Source organism: Hyla sarda, chromosome 1 (assembly GCF_029499605.1).
Source record: "Hyla sarda isolate aHylSar1 chromosome 1, aHylSar1.hap1, whole genome shotgun sequence".
In the NCBI taxonomy this organism is placed as follows: Eukaryota; Metazoa; Chordata; class Amphibia; order Anura; family Hylidae; genus Hyla; species Hyla sarda.
Genome location: NC_079189.1, coordinates 187,114,256 through 187,137,775, shown reverse-complemented (window position 1 = coordinate 187,137,775; position 23,520 = coordinate 187,114,256). Strand labels below are relative to the sequence as shown.

Here is a 23,520-nt window from a genome sequence, read left to right as displayed (position 1 = left end):
TGGCACACCAACTCAAATAGTAAAAATAGCACTGATGGTATAACTGAATCTCATAAAAAAAAATGTCAAAGTCCAACACCACAAACCAATAGACCCTGAACCATATCTGAATAAAGTGATCACTTAGAAATAAAACTTCTGGTACTATGTACCACTCACCCGGTAGGGGTATGCAGTCCTCCTGGCTCTTACGCTTTGTACACACGTACGACACCTAAAGGTAGTGTAGACCTAGTGGTGATCCGGAACAGATCGCTTTTATTCAGTTATATGGATCGTGATTGATGCTCCTCCGGGATGATCGTGCAGACCTCCTGGTTCTTGCACACGACACCCTGCCGGTAACGGTGAAGTGCATAGACCTATAGGAAATGACTGGAGATGCACTTAGGGAATCCATCCGTATTAAAAGTCACTGGGGTCCGAAAGCTCTGGCATCAGTAAGTCTATGTTTGGTGTCCTCGTGTTAGCGCAGTGTACCAGGAAGAGAATATAATAATAATATAATAGTTTTTTGAATTGCTGATTTTACTGAGAAAGATTCCTATGGTAAAATCGTAACACATCTAATTGACCAGCAATATTACAATTTTTAATATCATGTCTTATCACTATCCAACACCTGTCCACATCTGAGTCTCTTCCTGGTGCGCTGCGCTAATAAGAGGACCCCAAACATAGACCTACTAATGCAGGAGTTTTCGGACCCCAGTGACTTTTAATACGGACAGATTCCCTCAGTGCATCTCCAGTCATTTCCTTTAGGTCTGGGCACTTCACCATTACCGGCAGGGTGTCGTGTGCAAGAACCAGGACTGCACAATCATCCCGGAGAAGCATCAATCATGATCCATATCACTGGAAAAAAACGATCTGCCCCAGATCATGCCAGTTACCAACGAGGTCTGCACTATATTTAGGTGCTGAGCATGTGTACCAAGGGCAAGATCCAGGAGGACTGCATAATCATATCGGGTGAGCATTACATAGTACCAGAAGTTATATTTCTAAGTGATCACTTTATTCAGATGTGGTTCAGAAACTATTGGTTTGCAGTGTTGGACTTTGACATTTTGTTTTTATGAGATTCAGTTATACCATCAGTGCTATTTTCATTATTTGAGTTGGTGTATCATTTTTATTGTTGCCCCACTGACAAGGGCCCTGTCGGTGCCAGGCAGCTATTTTACCACACATAAATTTTTTAGCTAATGTATATTTTTGAGTCATTGGAATTCCGACAGTATCTTAACTAAAAGAAGGCCTCAAAATCCACATGGTGCTCCTTCATGCCTTAGGCCTGTGTGTGAGTCGTGTAGCGCTCTAGGAGCACATATGGAATATTTCTAACTACTTCAGAATTAGGGAAATAAATATTGAGTTGCATTTCTCTATCAACATCTGCTGTGCTACGGAACAAAAATGGTTAAAAGGGAAAATCTGCAAAATAAATGTATTTAAAATTCTGCTTCCACTTCACTAGGATTTCTGTGAACCACCTAAATGGTAAATAAACTTTTTAAATTAACTTTAATGTAGTGTGGCATTGTCAGCTTTTTGCAGTGGTCGGTTATTTATCAACTGCCATTTTTTCTTTTTTTATTTGCAAAAGTTTTGTGCAAACACTCCATATTTTTGACAGACCACAGCCCTAAACTGAAAATTAGAAACTAAAACTAGAAAAACAAACAAATAAATGGCATGTAGTTGCTTTATACATATTGCCCATTTATGCTACATTCTCATAAACATGTCTATGCCACAATTAAATTTGTTTTGCAATTGTAAAGTAAGTCAGTCAGTACTGGAAATCATTCACTATGCAAGTGATCATCCAAACCTCTAGTCCAGATACCAATACCAAAGTACATCACAGCACCCAAAAAGGCTCAGGATAGTATTCTAGCTTTTAGATATCATGCAAAGTATATGTGCCTGTGAACTGCCAAAGTAATTTCCTCCACAGCTATTGCACTATATTGAGAATGGTTGACAATGGTTAAAGGGGTACTCCGGTGAAATTTTATTTTATTTTTTAAATCAACTGGTGCCAGAAAGTTAAACAGATTTGTAAATTACTTCTATTAAAAAATCTTAATCCCTCCAGGTACTTATTAGCTGCTGAATACTAGAGTGGAAATTCTTTTCCGCTTGAAACACAGAGCTCTCTGCTGACATCACGAGCACAGTGCTCTCTGCTGACATCTCTGTCCATTTTAGAAACTGTCCAAAGTAAAAGGAAATCCCCATAGCAAACATATGCTGTCCTGGACAGTTCCTAAAATGGACAGAGATGTCAGCAGAGAGCACTGTGCTCATGATGTCAGCAGACAGCTCTGTGTTTCAAAAAGAAAAGAATTTCCGCTGTAGTATTCAGCAGCTAATAAGTACAGGAAGGATTAAGATTTTTTTAATAGAAGTCATTTACAAATCTGTTTAACTTTCTGGCACCAGTTGATTTAAAAAAAATAAAGTTTTTCACCGGAGCACCCCTTAATTTCCCCAATGTGTGTGTATATTGCAGTATCACTTCTAAACGGCTAGAGATATTTTGATGAAATTTAGTGCACATATTATTTATATGTCAACTAAAATTATAGGATTAAATTAACCCTGTAAACAAAGCTGGCAGGATAGAGCAGAGCACAGAAGATGCACTTGGCAAGATTCTATCACAGAAATAAGGGGGGATAGGAAGCTCATCCAGAGGAAGAAGGTAATATAGTGTTGAGGTCCCAAACGAGTACTAGTGCATAAAGTTGTGTATCCTATACAAACTGTGGAGCAGTATATACAAAAAGAAAGGGATCATTCTCCTCAAGCCTGGTCTTTCATATGCTCACTGGTGGAAGCATAAACACATAATAATTAAGTAAAATAATGTGATAATAATGCAGTTGGATCAAAAGAACAATGAGGGGAATTTATCATTGTATATAGAGCTTTTTTTGTCTATTTTTGAACACAAAAATTTGCGCAAGAGTTTTTTTGCATCTTTTTTTTTTGTGCAAAATCTGATAGAATTCTTCATAGCCATGTCTACGGTTAAGTTTACCATAGAGCACTTTCTACTGTGGAATCTAATTTATTAACTGCGTTTTTTTTTTTTACGCAAAAAAAAAGGCGCAAAAGCACTTTTCTTTCGCAGATATACACCACCTCGGAGGACACGTACCAAAGAGTCAGAAAGCATCTGAGAAAGTGAAATTATTTTGGGACAGTTAGGACTACTACTCCGATGATGGACAGACTCTGTCCATGATGGGAGTTACAGTACAGGGGCTGAGGTGTAGATCGCAGCAGGTCATTCTCCAGAGACCCGCTGCAAACCGCATTTATTAACTGTAAAACCCAGCAGCACATGTGGCTCCACTGCGCTCCCGGCAGGGAATACTGTATACAGCTGTCATCATTCATAATTCCTGCTGCCGAGAGACAGGAGCTCTGATTGGTGAAAAGCTATTCACCAATCAGAGCTCCTGTCTCTGGCTGCTGGGATTATCAATTATGAGAGCTGTATACAGGAGCCGGCGTGGAGCACAGTGTAGTTGCATGTGCTGCTGGCTTGTACAGTTAATAAATGCGGATCGCAGTGTGTCTCTGGGGAATGACCTGCTGCAATCTGCCCCTCAGCCCCTGGACTATAACTCCCATCATGGACAGAGTCTGTTCCATGATGGGAGTAGCTGTAGTACCGCAGCGCTGAGGGATGGCACTTGCACATTCACCGCTGCAGGACTTTTAGGACTACTACTCCCATCATGGACAGACTCTGTCCATGATGGGAGTTATAGTCCAAGGGCTTAGGTGCAGATCGCAGCAGGTCATTCTCCAGAGACCCGCTGCGATCTGTTTTTTTTTTTTTTTTTTTTATTTCAATAAAATGGTTAATGAGGGCTGTGGGGGAGTTTTGTTTTTTTATATATAAAAAAAATTTCAACGTGTCATGTTTTTTATAATTGAATATGCAGGATAAGTAATGGAAGCTGTCTGATAGACAGATTCCATTACTAAGCTGGGCTTAGCGTTATCCCCAAAATCAGCTAGCACTAACCTCCAATTATTACCCTGGTACCCACCGCCACAGGGGTGCCGGGAAGAGCCGGTACCAACAGGCCTGGAACATCAAAAATGGCACTCCTGGGCCTAGGCGGTAACAGGCTGGCGTTATTTAGGCTGGGGAGGGCCAGTAACAATGGTCCTTGCCCACCCTGGCAATGTCAGGGTGTTGCTGCTTGGTTGGTATCTGGCTGGTACTGAAAATAGGGGGAGCCCTATGCATTTTTTTTTAAATAGATAAATGAATTAAAATGTGTGGTTCCCCATTTTTTCATTATCAGCCAGATACCAACCAAGCAGCAACAGCCTGACACTCCCCCACAGCCCTCGTTAACCCTTTTATTGACATTTAAAAAAATGATGTTCATAATCGCAATCCATTGAATCTGATGTAGTCCTCCGCATTCACTTATATAAAGTGAGAAGAAAAAAAAAAGCAATAAAACTACAACCATTTCTGTGATTTCTACACATCAAAAAGTTGGTGTGAAATGTTTTATGTAAACTGGACTCTCACCCTTTGAAAATATCATGTAAATCAGACAATATACATGGACATGCCCACTTTTACAAAACTGACGTGAACAGTGTAAACCATGGCACAAAGCTCTTTGAAAATGTGGTCGATACTTTTCGCACCAAAATTGATTTACTTTGAGAATCTCCCCCTCTGTGTACATTGTAAAGATTTATGATTTTACTATTGTGCAGAGTTTTGTTTGGCATTAGACAAGCAGTGTAAAGGGGTAGATCTGTGTTTACAATGGGCACCTAATGATAAATCTCCCCCAATGAGTACCGTATATAATAAGTAAAAATAGTCTTATTTATTAGTATTAAAAGTATATTGTTTCAATGGCATTATCTGCAGGACACTTGCAGAAATGCTTATATGTTCATTGTAAATGAGGGATCAAAGTGTTATAGTTGATCCTCTATATAATTATAAAATCCAATAGGAAAATAGGGTAAAATATACATACGATAAAAAAAAAAAAAAAAAATATATATATATATATATATATATATATATATATATATATATATATACATACAATGTAATCTATTATATTATACAGCGTCTTTAGAGATAGTGGATCGTGTGTGCAGACAATATTCATATGTCGCACACTGCATGTAATAGCATAGTCTGTAGGGAAAGGTGGTTACTATGTAACTGATGATATTGTAGTCCATATAGGTTAAGTAGTTACTGTGTAACTGTAGAAGGTGTTTGTAGTCCGTAGCAGTAACTAGGTGACTAGTTACCGTATTTATCAGCGTATAACACGCACTGGCGTATAACATGCACCCCCATTTTAACAGTCAAATTTAAGTTAAAAAAAAAGTAAAATAAATGACTTGGACTAAATGCCACATCATCCCCCCAACTTCGTTTTCTTCTGCGCCTCAGTTTGGTCCTGTCTCCTCCAGTGTCACATCATTCCTTCCCTTTTATCAGTCCCTGTGCCACATTTACCCCTCTCATCGCCACCCCCCATGTCTCATGATCCCCCCATGTCTCACCATTTCCCCCTGTCATAGACCACCACTAGCCATACAGACATTAAGCATTTAGTGCCTCCCCCCACCATCATTTCCCCGTCTCATCATCCCTCACCCTGTCTCATCATGCCCCCCCATCATTCCCCCCTCATCATTTCCTCCTCTCTCCTCATCCCTCCACCCTGTCTCATCATGTCCCCCATCATTCCCCCCCCTCATCATCCCCCCCACCCTGTCTCATCATCCCCCTCACCCTGTCTCATCATCCCCCCCACCCTGTCTCATCATCCCCACAACCTGTCTCATCATCCCCCCATCATTCCTCCCCCTCATCATTTCCCCGTTTCATCATCCCCCATCATTCCTCCCCCCCCCCCCCCTCATCATTTCCCCCTGTCCATCTTTCCCTTCCATTTCCAAAATAGTATTCAGGTCTTCAACCTGCGGACCTCCAGATATTGCAAACATTTGCAACATCTGGAGGTCAGCAGGTTGGAGACCACTGGTCTAGGTCTTATTTTCGGGGTAGGGCTTATATTGCAGCCCACCCCGATAATCCAGCTAGGGGCTATTTTCGGGGTAGGTACTATTTTCGGGGAAACACAGTATGATGAAAATTACAGGTCTCTCTCATCTTTTTTGGAGATGGAATTACCTCCTCTGCAGTCTGGTTTTACAGTTTGTATGGCAGAAAACTGTGTACCTCTTATATGACAATTATGGAAAGTTTTATAATGTGCAGATTATGTGTGTTTATTATATCCTCTTTTTATATTATAAAAATGTTCGTCTATCCGTTTCTTACGTGTATGTGACGTTCTACCTATGTATTGTTTATTACAAGGGCAACTATTGATGTAGATGATATTTTTACTGTTACAGGTGAGCATTTCTTTGATTGTATGTTTCTTCTGATTGGTAGTGGACATGATAAATTCAGTTTTTGGGGGGAAATCTGTGACTTTACAGTTGTTGCACTGATTGCATCTGTGAAAATCTGTCATTTTTGAGATTGTGGATTGAGTTAGATTGTGTTATGTTGTTCCTGTTGGTTTGGTGGTGGGTGCAATTTTTAGGCCTAGATTTGATGCCTTTGTGAAGACAACTGGTGCTTGTGGGGGGAGAGATGGACCTATAATTTTGTCAGACTGTATTAAATGCCAGTGTTTGTTGATAATCGTCTTGATTTGTTGGTGCGATGTATTAAAGGGTATAATGAGTTTTGCTTGATGTGAGATATTTTCTTGTGGTTTGGGTTTGTCTTCAGAGAATGATTCTCTGTTTTGCATCTTAGCTTTCAGCACAAAACACCTTCCTCTAGTTATGCACCAGTTTCTCTCTATCAATATAATTCTCAACAAAATTCAACAACTAGAATACAGTGGGGCAAAAAAGTATTTAGTCAGCCACCAATTGTGCAAGGTATTCCACTTAAAAAGAGAGAGGCCTGTAATTTTCATCACAGGTATACCTCAACTTAGAGCTGGGCCTTATGACCAAAAATGTGTATCACTGTATTTTTTGTAAGTTATGGCAGTTCCACAGTGTTTAACTGTATTTTATTCCCCCCCCCCCAATCATGTGACCCATGGGCGCTGCTTCTCTAACCCCGGGGTTTATCAGCCCAGTGCTGTGCTGTCCCCCACATCGTGGAACTAATCATATGTCACCTCGTCCTCCTGTGAGTTGCGGGCCGCCGGTGCTGGAAATCTGTACTGTATTACATATTCCTTGTGCCCGGGCTGCAGAAATAAACTAAATAAACTTTAAAGGAGATCTGTAGTGCTCTGAACTTTATCCCCTATCCAAAGGATAGGGGCTAAGTTTTAGATCGCGGGGGGTCCGAGCGCTGGGGCCCCCCGCGATCTCCTGTACAGGGCCATGGCAATGTACAGGAAAGTGGGCATTCCGTCCCCGCATGACGCGGCAGCCGACACACCCCTCCATGAATCCCACAGAGATACATGGAGGGGCGTGCCGGCTGCTGCGTCATGCGGGGACGGAACGCCCCCTTTCCTGTACATTGCTGCGGCACTGTACAGGAGATCGTGGGGGGCCCAAGCGCTCGGACCCCCCGCGATCTAACACTTATCCCCTATCCTTCGGATAGGGGATAAAGTTTAGAGCACTACAGATCTCCTTTATCTCACCTTTCTACATTCCTCTGCTGTCACTCTGGAAACGGCCTCACGCTGGGGATGGGAATGTCACAGAGCCGTCAGCCTATCACCGGCTGCAGCGATGTCCCGCCTCGGTTGGTGATAGGCCGGCTCCTTACATGACAGTACGCTCAGCCTATCACCGACCGAGGCGGGACATCGCTGCGGCCGGTGATAGGCTGAGCGCACTGTCATATAAGAAGCCGTCCGGCTCCCTACATGACAGTGTGCTCAGCCTATCACCGACCGAGGCGGGACATCGCTGCGGCCGGTCATAGACTGACAGCTCTGTGACATTCTCATCCCCAGCGTGAGGCCGTCACCGGAGCGACGAAGGGGGTAGAAAGTAGAAAGGTGAGTTAAAGTTTATTTTGTTTATTTTTGCAGCCCGGGCACAAGGAATATGTAGTACAGTACAGACTTCCAGCGTTGAGTCCCTGGTGGTGTAGTGTTTTGCTAATGGTAGCATTTGTTACTTTGGTCCCAGCTCTCTGAAGGAGATTCACTTGGTCCCCCCGTGTGGTTCTGGGATTTTTGCTCACCATTCTTGTGATAATTTTGACACCACGGGTTGAGATCTTGCATGAAGCCCCAGATCAAGGGAGATTATCAGTGAAGTATGTCTTCCATTTTCTAATAATTGCTCCTACAGTTGATTTCTTTTCACCAAGCTGTTTGCCTATTGCAGATTCAGTCTTCCCAGCCTGGTGCAGGTCTACAATTTTGTTTCTGGTGTCCTTTGACAGCTCTTCGGTCTTGGCCATAGTGGAGTATGGAGTGTGACTGATTGAGGTTGTGGACAGGCATCTTTTATACTGATAACAAGTTCAGACAGGTGACATTAATACAGGTAACAAGTGTAGGACAGAGGAGACTCTTATGAAGAAGTTACAGATCTGTGAGAGCCAGAAATCTTGCTTGTTTGTAGGTGACCAAACGCTTCTTTTCCACCATAATTTGCAAATAAATTTTTTCAAAATCAGACAATGTGATTTTATGGATTTTCCTTTCTCATTATGTCTCTCATAATTGAGGTATACCTATGATGAAAATTACAGGACTCTCTCATCTTTTTAAGTGGGAGAACTTTCAGAATTGGTGGCTGACTAAATACTTTTTTGCCCCACTGTATATATGGATGTAGGTGAGACTATAAAACACTCATTATCCACTTATTCTTATTCCATATCCATATATGTAACACCCAATTGACAACTGTTAGCCCATTTGTATTTTTATGCCTATGTATATTATTATATTGTTTTTATTTCCATTCCATAATTACATCATTCTTTTTTATCTTTTAATTTTTATTACGAATTTCATTTTATATTTTATGTGGTATTATTTATATACATTTATACCTCTTAGTTTTCTATATATTTAATTTATATACACTTTATATAACATCTTATTTATATAACATCTATTTATATATATGAACATAGTGCCTTTTAGGAATCCATTCCTGGCCATGATCCGATACAGGGATTAGCATTACCTCTGAGTAATCTTGGTCTTGAATCCAGACCAGGCTTTGTCAAATCCAATATCATCAGTTACATAGTAACCACCTTTCACTATGGACTATGCTATTACATGCAGTGTGTAACATATGAATATTGTCTGCACACACGATCCACTATCTCTAAAGACGCTGTATAATATAATAGTTTACATTGTATAGATATATGTATATATATTTTATGTATATTTTACCCTATTTTCCTATTGGATTTGATAATTATATAGAGGATCAACCATAACACTTTGATCCCTTATTTACAATTAATATATAAGCATTTCTTTCAAGGGCCCTGCAGATAATGCCATTGGAACAATATACTTTTAATACTAATAAATTAGACTATTTTTGACTTATTATATACTAATTGGGGGGAATTTATCATTGTATATAGAGCTGTTTTGTGTCTATTTTTTTGCGCAAAAATATGCGCAAGTGTTTAGGTTTTTTTTGCGTCTTTTTTTGCTCAAATTTTGATAGAATTTTTCATCCCCTTGTCTACGGTTAAGTTTACCATAGAGCATTTTCTACTGTAGAATCAAATTTACTAACTGCGTTTTTTTTTTTTGGGCAAAAAAAATGTGCAAACGGCATTTTCTTGCGCAAATATACAACACCTCGGAGGACACGTACCATAGTGTCTATTTTGGCACAGGAAGTACTGCTATTCCCATCATGGACAGACTCTGCCCATGATGGGAGTTGTAGTCCAGGGGCTGAGGTGCAGATCGCAGCAGGTCATTCTCCAGAGACCCGCTGCGATCCGCATTTATTAACTATACAAGCCGGCGGTACATGCGACAACACTGCGCTGCCGCCGACTATTATAAACAGCTGTCATAATTCATAATCCCCGCCGCCAGAACACGGGAGCTCTGATTGGTCAATAGCTATTCACCAATCAGAGCTCCCGTCTCCCGGCGGGGATTATGAATTATAAGAGCTGTATATAGGAGCCCGCGGGCAGCGCAGTGTAGTCACATGTACCGCCGGCTTGTATAGTTAATAAATGCGGATCGCAGCAGGTCTCTGGAGAATGATCTGCTGCGATCTGGCCCTCTGCCCTTGGACTACTACTCCCATCATGGTACAGAGTCTGTCCTATGATGGGAGTAGTTGCAGTACCGCGGCGCTGCTGAGGGATGGCACTTGCACATCCCCCAGCTGCGGGACTTTTAGAACTACTACTCCCATCATGGACAGACTCTGCCCATGATGGGAGTTCTAGTCCAGGGGCTGAGGTGCAGATTGCATCGGGTCATTCTGCAGAGACCCACTGCGATCCGTATTTATTAACTGTAAAAGCCGGTGGTACTTGCGGCTACATGGCGCTGCCACCGGCCTCTATATACAGCTGTCATAATTCATTATCCCCGCCGCCGGGAGAGGGGAGCTCTGATTGGTCAATAGCTATTAACCAATTAGAGCTCCCGTCTCCCGGCGGGGATTATGAATTATTACAGCTGTAAATAGAAGCCGGCGGCAGCGCAGTGTAGGCGCATGTACCGCCGACTTTTTAATTTAAATGCGGATCGCAGCAGGTCATTCTCTGGAGATCTGCTGCGATCCGCATTTATTAACTATATGTGCGGAGAAACTGTGTCCCCGTCCCCCTGTAGCGGGGTGTGAGTGAGAGGGAGTGGGCTGTAAGCAGAAAACTGTGTCCCTATGCAAAGGGTCACATTCCGCTACAGGGCACAGTTTTCTTCATTACACCAGCATCTCCACTGTACCCCTCGGCTTCTATATACACTGTCGTAATTCGTAATCCCTGCCGGGAAACGGGAGCTCTGATTGGTGAATAGCTATTGACCAATCAGAGCTCCCCTCTCCCGGCGGCAGAGATTATGAATTATGACCTGTGTATATAGAAGCCGGTGGCAGAGCAGTGTAGCCGCATGTATTGCTGGCTTTTACAGTAAATAAATGCAGATCGCAGCGGGTCTCTGCAGAATGACCCGGTGCGATCTGCACCTCAGCCCCTGGACTACAACGCCCATCATGGGCAGAGTCTGATGGGAGTATTAGTTCTTAAAGTCCCGCAGCCAGGGGATGTGCAAGTGCCATCCCTCAGTAGCCTGCGGTACTACAACTATTCCCATCATAGGACAGACTCTGTCCCATGATAGGAGTAGTAGTCCAAGGGCATAGGGGCAGATCTCTGTTCACATTATGCGTTTTGCATAATGGGAACAGAGCCTTTCTGGCAGTGTGTTTCCAAACAGGGAGACTCCAGCTGTTGCTTAACTACAGCCCCCCATGATGGGAGTTGTAGTTTAGCAACAATTGGAGGCTCCCTGTTTAGGAACACGCTGCATTATGTGCGTTCTCCCCAGGGGATAAAGCAAAAAATGTACTAACCCATATTTCTTGTTTTTCTTTTCTTGTCATTTGAGATATGTGAATGCGGAGGACTACATCAGATTCGGTGGACTGCGACGATGACCAGCGTTTTTTTTTTTCAATAAAATGGTTAACGAGGGCTGTGGGGGGTGTTTTTTTTTTTTTTATAAAATTTTATTTTCAAAGTGTCTGTGTTTTTTATAATTGAATTTTCAGGGTTAGTAGTGGAAGCTGTCTTATAGACGGAATCCATTACTAAGCTGGGGCTTAACGTTAACCCCAAAATCCGCTAACCTCTAATTATTACCCCGGTACCCACCGCCACAGGGGTGCCGGGAAGAGCTGGTACCAACAGGCACAGAGCGTCAAAAATGGTGCTCCTGGGACAAGGCGGTAACAGGCTGGCGTTATTTAGGCTGGGGAGGGCCAGTAACAATGGTCCTTGCCCACCCTGGTAACGTCAGGCTATTGCTTCTTGGTTGGTATCTGGCAGATTCTGAAAATAGGGGGAACCCTATGCGTTTTTTTTTTTTGTTTTTTTTATAAATAAATTTTAAAAGTGTGTGGTTCCCTAATTTTTTCAGTATCAGCCAGATACCAACCAAGCAGCAACAGCCTGATGTTACCAGGGTGGGTGAGGACCATTGTTACTTGCCCTCCCCAGCCTAAATAACTCCAGCCTGTTACCGCCTAGGCCCAGGAGCGCTCCGGGTCTGTTGGTACCAGCTCTTCCCAGAACCCCTGTGGTGGTGGGTACCGGGGTAATAATTGGGGGTTAGCGCTAGCTTTTTTGGGGCTAACGCTAACCCCCAGCTTAGTAATGGATTCTGTCTACAAGACGCCTTCGACTGCTAAGCCTGAAAAGTCAATTATAAAAAACGCAACACACTGAAAAAAAAATCTTTATTTAAAAAAAACACTCCCCCACAGCCCTCGTTAACCCTCGTTGACATTTAAAAAAAACGTTGTTCATCGTCGTAATCCACCAAATCTGACATAGTCCTCCGCATTCATGTATCTAAATTTCGAAGGAAAAAAAAAACTAAAAGTTTAGTACATGTTTTTGTTTCCGCACACCAGCAAAAACGCTAGAAAAAAATGCAAGAAAAACTGATAAAACACAGGAAAAAGTTGGGACAGTTTTTCTGGCGTTTTTGCTGATGGACAAAAAACCTCAATGGAATCCGACCTCAAAGCAATAGAACAAAATCGCTACGTCCACTTTTCCTGTGAGGTAGAGAAGGAGTGTACGGTAGAGCGAGGGGGGACATTTCTATATTTGCATAAGATTTATCAAAGGAGTATACAGCCTTAGTAAATTCTGAGCAAGAGTGTACAATAGACAAGAAGTGTAAAGGGGTAGAACTGTGTCTACAACAGACACCTAATGATAAATCTCCCCCATTGTTCTTTTGATCCAACTGTATACGCTTCCACCAGTGAGCATATGGAAGACCAGGCTTGAGGAGAGTGTTCCCTTTTTTTCTGTATATAAGATTCTATCACATGTAACAGAAACATTTTCACAAAAGTTAGACCCCTTTATGCTTAAATTTACATGTGGCAGATTAATTGCAGAAATATCTGCTGCTTTCTCATATACCTTCAGACATCCATGTGTTTGCCACTGAAATTACCACATTTATTTTCTGAAGATCAGCTATTATTTTTAACCCCTTAATAACGACATAAATGTACCTCCTGCGCTGCTGAGCATGCTTCGTATCCAGTTGGTCCTGGTTGCCATCAGCAACCATGACCCACGGCTAATGCCAGACAATGACGATCAGAACCGATATTCAGCATTAACCCTTTAGAAACTGCAATCAAAGTTGATTGCTGCGTCTAAATGTGGTAATTTTTGTTCCTGATTAGCTCAGGGGGCTCACAAAAAATGCGGGGTCATGATCAGCGCTGAGAGGACAGCGGGAGGGTGCTTACCTGCTTCGTCATCATTCGACCTGGGCTCCTATGCTCCATGAAGCCATGCCAGCCTGGAGTAATGGAGCACCGATAACACTGATCAATGCTGTGCTATGGCATTGCATTGAACAGGATTGCATGTAATATTTACCTATGGGGACAAAAAAAAATTAAATACAGTTAGTAAATGTGCATTAACCCCTTCCCTAATAAACATTTTAACCCCCCCCCCCTTCACATTTTTCAAATAAATAATGTAAACTAAAATAAACATAAATATATGTGGTGTCGCTACATGTGTAAATGTCCAAACTATTAAAATACAATGATATTTAATACGCACGATCAATTGCGTAAATGTAAAAAAAAAATCCAGATATGCTCATTTTTGGTCACTTTATATACTAGAAAAAAAATTATGAAATGCATCTTGATAAAAACTGCGGGTCAGGACACAAAAAATTAGCCCTCATACATCCCTGTATGGGGAGAAATAAGAGTTATAGAGGTCAGAAGAGGACAATTTTAAGCATAATAATTTATATACAAAAAGTTATGATTTTTTCAAAGTAGTAAAATAAGACAAAACCTATTAAAATTCATTTTAATCATATGAACCTACAGAATAAAGATAACGTGTAATTTTTACTGAAAAGTGCATTGCATAGAAATGGAAGCCCTAAAAGTTGAAAATGCATTTTTTTCCTTTTGTTTTTTGCCTTACAAATAATTATTTGTTTGTTTCGCCATAGATTTGGTGGTAAAATGAATGATCTAATTGTAAAGTACATTAGGTGATGCAAAAAACAAGCCCTCATATGGGTTTGTAGATGAAAAAATATGGCTATAAGAAGTAATGGAGCAAAAAAAAAGAAAATTTGTTAGGTCCTGAAGGGGTTAAAGGTGTTATCCAGGGAAAAACTTTTTTTTATGTATCAACTGGCTCCAGAAAGTTAAACAGATTTGTAAATTTTAAACAGATTAAAAAATCTTAAGTATTCATGAGCTGCTGAAGTTGGGTTGTTCTTTTCTAAGAGCTCTCTGATGACACCTGTCTCGGAAACTGTCCAGGGTAGAAGCAAATCCCCATAGCAAACCTATTCTACTCTGTGCAGTTCCTGAGACAAGCAGAGATGTCAGCAGAGAGCATTGTTGCCAGACAGAAAAGATCAACTCCAATTCAGCAGCTGATAATTATTAGAAGGATTAAGATTTTATAATAGAAGTAATTTACAAATCTGTTTAACTTTCTGGAGCCTGGAATACCTTTTAAATATCTTAGTGGAATATCTTAGTGGAATTTTGTTATACTTTCTATGTTATTACCTTTTTTGATAATATTTTGTTTATCAATAGCCTAAGGACACAGCCCATTTTGGCCTTAAGGACAATTTTATTTTTGCGTTTTCGCTTTCTCCTCCTCGCCTTCCAAAAATGTATAATTCTTTAATATTTCCATTCACAGATGCATGTGAGGGCTTGTTTTTTTTGCATGACCAGTGTCATGTACTTTGTAGTGACATCACTCATTTTATCATAAAATGTCCAGCAAACCCAAAACATTATTATTTGTGTGAGGAAATTGAAAAGAGAAACTGACATTTTTAAAATTATAGAGGGTTTTGTTTTTACACTGTACACTTGACAAAAATTACATGTTTTCTTTATTCTGTGGGTCAATACAAATAAAACCATGATAATGAAAAACCCATGATTACATACTTTTCTCTTATTGTATTGTTTTTAAAAAAAACGCAAGCTTTTTTCACAAAATAAGTATGTTTACAATTTGCCTATCTTGACCACCTATAACTTTCCCATTTTTCCGTATACAGGGCTGCATTAGGGCTAATTTTTTGCACCGTGATCTGTAGTTTTTGTGTATTTCTGAGTATTTGATTGCATTTTATATATTTTTTGGGGAATGTAATGTGACCAAAACACAACAATTTTTTTTTTTTTTTTTTTTCACGTTTACACCATTCACTGTATTGAATAATTTTTCATTATATTTTTAAGTTCGGACAATTGAGCACGCAGCAATATAAAATTTGTTAATTAAAAATTTTTTGTTATGCTTTTTGAGGGTAAAATGGGAAAGAAGGGTGATTTACATTTTTATCGGGGGAGGGGCTTTTTCATTTCATTTGATTGCTAATAGCACTGATCAGTATTATCTGTGATCTACTTCTCTGATCTGCTCGATGTCAGACCAGAGAAGAAGATGCCGGGGGACGAACGGAGGCAGGTGAGGGGACCTCCGTCCACCATCTTGGCTGATCTGATAGCCTGCGGCATGGCCGTGGAGATCAGATCAGCCATTTAAAGCGCTGCATTGCGACAGATCTGTATTAATGAAGCATCTGAGGGGTTAATGGACATTAGCGCGATCGCTGATGTCCGCCATTACCAGCGGGTCCCTGGCTGCTTATAGCCACGGTGCTCGCGTCATGTGTAGGATGTAAATGTACGTACTGGTGCACTAAGTACCAACGGATCAGGACGTACATTTCTATGTCCTTAAGGGGTTAAAACTCTATCAAGAAATGTCATTATTTTTGTAGTACTATATATTCTATACTAGAATAAAAGTTTCACATTGTGCTAACTAAATAAATGTATATTTGGTACTTTCAGATCGCTGAACTTGTTGCTACAGAATTTTATGACCAAGGAGATAAAGAGAGACGGGAACTTAAGATTGAACCAATTGTAAGTAGAAAGTATTTTTCATGTATACAGTCTGTTTATTTGTAGGGTGAAAAAAAAACTAAAGTCGCAAAAATACACTAGCCAAGACTTAGCTTAGCTTTTTGGTGTGTGTGTGTGGAGTGAAATTTCAGTAAATGTGTACCTGCACAAAATTTATCAAATTCCATGCGGCCATTTTATAAATTTGGTGCACCAGCACACACAAATAGGTGTACAAAAATGCTCCACCTACAATGATAAATTCTCCCCACTGTACCTACTGTGAAGCAGGGAGGAGACACAGTTATGGTATGTTTTGTATACCATAATTGAAGTTGCAACACCGAAAAGGAAAAGTTGTGAAATTGTGGAAATCATGGGATCAATAGACTTGTTAATGATATGCAATTGCCAAAAAATTGAAGAAAAAAAGCATGCAAAACATCTTGATTTGAGTATCGAGTAGGAGCATCACATGCAGAAATACACATACTTACACACCTTTGCATGCTATCATTGAGGTTATTAATCATTGTCTAAGTTTTTCCACGCTGAATGCACTTGGGCACACAAATCATCAAGATCCACAGCTGGCAGCGACCTTTGCAATTGTCGATCAATAGCTTCCCAGATGTGCCCCAGATAGGAAACAAGTCTGCAGAAGCCGCTGGCCTCGACATCACATTTAGGTCATGCAGGCTGGTCACAGAAGCATGAGCAACATGCGGCCCGGCGTCATGTTTGGACAAAGGGCTGTACAACTGGTCTCAGGGTCTGGCTAACTTACACTATGCCACCCCACATAACTCTGGGAGTAGGACTGGTGTGACGTTCCTTCGTAAAGGCCTCTTCATGGCGTTGCCCAAGTGGTCGAAAGTGAGACAAAAGTGGGTGCTGAAGAGATTGAACCTCCATTGCCATCTTGCTCTACACCATGATAGCGTTTGAGTTCAATGGCATGAGGTTAAGAGAACACCTGTAGCTGGACATCTTGCTCATAGTCCATGTCATGCAAGTGTCTTCTGATGGTATGCATAGACATTGTTTAATGTCCTTGGTAGCCAATTTCACACGCAGTACAGAAATGATCACTATGCACCATTTTTTATAATCTGATGATCTGTTTATTCAGAGGTTCGTCTATGTGCACCTCTTGCTGTTATTCCAGTTAATCATTGGTCTCCCAAACAATAGGACACTCAACTTTAAACAGTGCTGACATCTTGGCATACATGCATAGCAATCTACTAAAGTGATAAACCAAGGGCTCTTAGATCAAGGGTCCTTTCCCTCTTAGTTTGCAACAAGTGGCGATAATTGGCACGTCGGTGAACAGGAGGCGTCACACAATCATACTGTATTGACTTGTGAGGTGTCATGTGGCTGAAAAGAAATTGCCTTTGTTTTGGCTTTTATACCTTTTGAAGCCCCTGCCACAAGCCACAGATTGGAGTAAAGGTGCGTGAAAATGTGATCATTTGCCGATCTTTGCGACACCTGTTCCTTTTTTTTTATTTACTTAACCTTATGGCTTGTCCTTCTTGGTGCTGCAATTTCAATGTTGAGGAGTGTATATATAAATAGACAGGTCAGCTGATGTGGTGACAGTATCATATTTTTATATGCAATTTTAGAAGGATAAAAAAGAAATGTTTATTTCCTTTCTTTAAAAGCAGTAGGTTGAATGGGATGAAAGGAGAGAGTAAAATGTGAAAGCTTCCTAGAGAAGCTAGAGGAAATGTGGTGTGTCATGCAAAATGGCTGTTACCTTTGCAGCTTTTTCATCTTATCCAACCTGCTGCTTTTAAAGAAATGAAATAAAGATTGTACATTTTTAATCCATAAGGATTAGTGAGTGCCGCCACAATTATTTTTATTTTTTCAACCTCCTGAGAATGCATATGTGAATGTTGGACTTTAAAGTGTACCTGTCATAATAATACACATACATAATACTCAGAACCTGACTGCTTTTCTGTTTCTATGTAATGGTCCCGTAGACTTAAATTATGAATCCATCTTGGTTATATGACTCAGAGCCGGGAGAGAACGTGCTAAGCTCTTGCTTCTTCCAGCTTGTTTTACTGATTAAGCAGGATCTGATCGTTCAAAGCTGAACGTTTCTATGACATATCAAAAGTTTTTTTTTATCATGACAAGTACACGATAAATAGTAGTAGAACTCCACCATTGAACACTCCTTTGAACTCCATTGGGCACAGTTCCTTTTGTTTATATTCTGTTACCAGTCTAATGGTAGAAGGGCCAGCCTGCTATTTTTAGTATTGCATTGTTATATTTTCCATTTTTACATGTGACCTAAATAATCTGGTGTAAAAGGTGCACATGTGCCCATTGTGCCCCTATTTGACAGTCTCTTAGCCAAATTGGAGAGCCACTGCAAAAAGGGCTCTTACATTGGGGACACTTAGAACCATGTATTAATGCAAAAAGGTCCTCCTGTTCACCCACGCTAAACCCAATACACTGGGTTATAGTGTGGGTGAACAGAAGACTGATGAGTGGTCAGTGACTTAAATACATACCTGTAGTCTGGAGCTGTGTCCCTCTGAATATCCTCTTCTATCCTATTCACCCGCCGGGTAAATTTAAATATTCATTGGTGCTGGTCATGTGAGCTCTCAGTAGGTGCAAGCGCTCACGTGATCAGCACCAATGTCACGTGCGCAATTCAGCAGGGATAGAGGAGGATCTTCAGAGGGACACAGCTCCGGACTACAGATACGTGTTTAACTCATTGACCCCTTATCGGTCTCCTGTTCACCCACTCTGCAACCAAGTGTATTGGGTTTAGTGTGGGTGAACAGGATGACCATTTTTCTTTAAAGGACTATCAATTGAATTGAATAGGTGCTGTGTAATTTTACATAATGAAAGGTAAAGATCTCTGTAACTTCCCCTGGCAGAAAAAGATCAATATTGAAGGTTTCAGAAACCACACCATAGGCAGTCTGAACAGCCAGAAAACATGGTGTTGTTTTGATGGGACAACACGTTTAAAGGGGTACTCCGGTGAAAAACTTTTGCCAGAAAGTTAAACAGATTTGCAAATTACTTCTATAAAAAAATCTTAATCCTTCCTGTACTTATTAGCTGCTGAATATTACAGCGGAAATTATTTTCTTTTTGAAACACAGAACTGTCTGCTGACATCACGAGCACAGTGCTCTCTACTGACATCTCTGTCCATTTTATGAACTGTCCAGAACAGCATATGTTTGCTATGGGGATTTCCTTTTACCCTGGACAGTTCCTAAAAATGGACAGAGATGTCAGCAGAGAGCACTGTGCTCGTGATTCAGCAGACAGCTCTGTGTTTCAAACGGAAAAGAATTTCCACTGTAGTATTCAGCAGCTAATAAGTACAGGAAGGATTAAGATTTTTTAATAGAAGTAATTTGCAAATCTTGATAGAAGAGTGAAAAGACGGCACTCACCGGTTCTTCCAGGTCAGCAGTTTTTATTGCACATACTCACAGCCTTTGTACACTCTTAAGGGAGGACAACATATGGTAACAGGGGGGGTACCACAAAGAGGCGACACCGATGTTTCGCACTGATTAGTGCTTCGACGGGCCTTCGACTTTTCACTCTTCTATCAAGTGTACTGAGGTTACGTCTTTTATGTGTCAGAGCACCACCTAACCCAATACCGCAACAGTGATTTAGTGTCCGTCCGCCTAGAGGTGCAGAAGTAAGCAGTGCTGTACGTCTTGATTATAATTTACAAATCTGTTTAACTTTCTGGCACCAGTTGATTTAAAAAAAAAATAATAATTTCACCGGAGTACCCCTTTAAGTAGAAATGTACATTTAATGTGTTTCTGTGTTTTTAGGATCTTATGAACAGAGAGAAGAAAGATAAAATACCCAGCATGCAAGTTGGATTTATTGATGCAATATGCTTAGAGCTATATGAGGTGGGTACATTTTCCTTTAAATTCCCAATTGTTTTTAGGTATCTATAGCTGTGTATTACATAGCTATAGGCTGTGATGATACACAACTTTTGTCTGGCATATTTTTTACCTAAACCCCACCCCCCACCCCCCAAAAAAAAAAATTTGCATTGATCCCCTGCCTTTTTTTTTATTACAAGTCATATGATTCATCATGGGACTTGAAAAGTTGATCATGGGACTTGAACAGTTGATCATTTAATTTATAATTCACTATATCAAAATTCCAGTGTGTCAGAAGTGTACAAACTTCCAAGTTGACTATGTTTTTAAATAGCTTAAAAAGTTCTAAGAATTATTATAATAGGTTAATTGGTGCTGTATTTCTGGAGCTCTGATAGAGAATGGATGCATGAAGAATGGGGTCGACACACCCCCTGCATGCACTGCCTATAGAAGCATCGGAAATGCACAGGTACAGAACTAATGTATCTTCAAAGCTCCTATACAGAATGTCTAGAGGGGGCATGTTGACCCTGCTCCATGCACAGGGAGATTCGGGTGCCATTCTGAAGGGTGGGAGGGGTCCTAGCAGTTGGACCCCACCCTATTAGACATTTAACCCCTAATCTTTGGATAGGGAATAAGTTTGAAACTGGATACAGGAGTACCCCTCTAAGGCCTACTTGTATCTTTGCTTGACTAAATAGGAAAATAGAAAGATGTCTGCCAAGGCATCAGAGAAAAAATTGTGAACCTTCACAAGTCAGGTCCATGCTTGTGCGCAATTTCCAAAGTCCTAAAGGAACCAGGTTCATGCTTTCAAAGGATAGCATGTCATTTTTAACACCATGGGACTAGGCAGCCTCAAACTGTTAAAGGGGAACTCGGGTGGAAACAAGTGGGAAACATATGTTTTCAAATCAACTGCTGCCAGAAAGTTAAACAGATTTGTAAATTACTTCTATTTCAAAATCTGAAGCCTTCCAGAACATATTAGCTGCTGTATAATACAGAGAAATTTGTGAAGTTCTTTCCAGTCTGACAACAGTGCTCTCTGCTGACACTCTTTTTATTATAAATATATAAAACAAAACAGAAAATCAAGCTTAAATAGCAATAACATATAATACACATATAGAAAAACAAATATATAACCTAAATGCAAATATATACATAAACTATATACACCAACAAACCACAAAACACATGACATCTTACACTAGACTAACCCATCACCCACACAACCACCCACCTTGGCATGGGTCAGAGTCCATGGATATCCAGTCCAGTCCATAACTGACCCATGCCAGCCCCTCCAAACATCCACCAACCCACCAATTCCCCCACCCAACCAAACCTATACCCAAACCAACTATACAAATACAACTTCATAACATAACATCATATACAAATACAAAACAATACAACCCACCTTAGGCCCAAGTTCAGTCGCCTGTAAGCCCTTTACGCAATACATATTCTAAAAACAAAACAAAATGACTAGGGTGTACATCCATAGCCCACCACCAGGAAGAAGGATGGCTATCCTGATATTACTTTTAAAACTCCACTAACTTTTCCCTACGACTCCCCCTACTGTTATCCCTTCAACAAACTGACCCTGCACTCACCCTCTCTCAGTCCCTACATCACTATCCCTAACCAGAAACAGGGGTACTCTACCCAAGAGGTCTAGTACCTAGGGCACATCAAATGAAAAACTTCTCCACACGAGAGAAGCCCTACTGGTACCAAGACTGCCATACTCCAAAGACCTGATCTTCCCGAGGTCACCTGTGATGTTCCTACAGACCTCCACCTCGGAGAGGACTTTCCGCTGTGTAGATACTAGACACCGTGCGTTTCTACGTGTGGTACCTAATCACTAAACTGACTACAAATAAAGTGCCCCGGGTTCCTGAATGCCCCATAAGCCCACTCCGGATCTGTAAGGCCAGCAAGTTGACTCCAGCCAATGAAAGCGCCCACCCGGTTGTAGACCCCTATATTAAAAGGACAATAAAGCAGGACCCTCCCCTTAGATCCTAACCGGGGCAGTCCCTGAGCGCCAGAGGCTTCTGGAAATGGGTCAACAGAACCCGTTTGTCAAGGAACTGCCTTGACTGGGTCCTGATCTCCCACGCTCCCAGACCCCACCAACGTATCGCCTTCAGAGTCGGGGTAGCATAAGCTGGAAGATATCCATGGGGCATACGGAGGTACTTCACTCGCCCTCCTGTCTCCCATCCCTGGAAGAAAGGCCGAAACCATTCCCTGCAGGAGAGTACCCACGGAAGAGCCCTCTCTGACCAGAGGTTTGAGATGTTAGCTTTCAAGTAGGTGTTTGTTAAGAACACCACAGGGTTTACCATAGAAAAAACCCTAGTCTCCTCATGCGATACGTAACCTCCCTCTTGACTAGGTTCAACAAGGGGAGCAGGTACGATTTGATCAGGTGTACCCCTTCCCTGAGGGTCATAGACCAACTCTTCCACTGGTCCTCCATCTGAGTGGCATCCTGGAGCTTACCATCCCAGTTTTTGGCGGGATAATCCTCCGGGCCAAATGTGATGGCCAATACTTTTGCTGACTCTTTGGGCTCTGGAAGGGGATCTCCCCCTCCCAGCCAGAGACTCTTACACTTATCCCGGTTGATCTTAGACCCGGATGCCTCCGAGTAGCAGTCCACTTCCGACATCACCTCATCAACCTCCTCTCTCGAGAACACGAAAATGGTGAAATCGTCAGCGTACGCCACTACTCTCTGGGCGACATCCTGCTCCGCCAGACTCACCCCGACTCCCGCCAATGGACCACAATCTACCCTCCGGACGAAGGGATCGATCGCAAACACGTATAAAAGCGGGCTCAAAGGACAACCCTGACGGACTCCGGACCCCACCACAAAAGAGCATCCAGACCAACCATTCACCAGCGGGAAACTCTCTGCCCCTGCATAAAAGATCTTAAGCCAATTAACAAAAGTACTCGGTAAGCCATATCTCAGGAGGACAGACCAGAGGTACTCGTGTTTCACCCGATCAAACGCTTTGGCCTGATCCAGGCACAGCAAGTACCCCTTCCAGAAACCCGCACTACTCTGCTCCACTGCCTCCCTGACACTAAAGACAGCACTAGGTGCTTCGTCCTGGAACAGAGCAGTGCTGAGCCCCCGAAAGGAGCTGGGGGGCAAACTTCACCAGCTGATTAAACAGTGTCTTAGCCAGAAGCTTCCTGTCCATATTGAGAAAAGCTATGGGTCTCCAATTCTCAATACGGCTCGGATCTTTACCCTTTGAGAGAAGAATCAGGGCTGACCTCCTCATTGACTTCGGCAGAGTGCCCGAGGAGAGACACTCATTGAATACCTCAGTCAAGAGGGGAGCTAAAC

At 41.5% G+C, this 23,520-nt stretch overlaps 1 protein-coding gene across 11 annotated transcripts in view; it reads left to right on the top strand.

The window, feature by feature from the left end:
- The window catches only part of PDE5A (phosphodiesterase 5A), a 352,640-nt gene that overhangs the window by 316,957 nt on the left and 12,163 nt on the right, over window positions 1–23,520 (top strand). For all 11 annotated transcript variants that reach the window (XM_056565902.1, XM_056565920.1, XM_056565896.1 and 8 more), the window contains 2 exons: window positions 16,153–16,227; window positions 20,064–20,147. In XM_056565902.1, coding sequence (XP_056421877.1) covers window positions 16,153–16,227; window positions 20,064–20,147 — 159 coding nt within the window. The remainder of the gene's footprint in view (window positions 1–16,152; window positions 16,228–20,063; window positions 20,148–23,520) is intronic.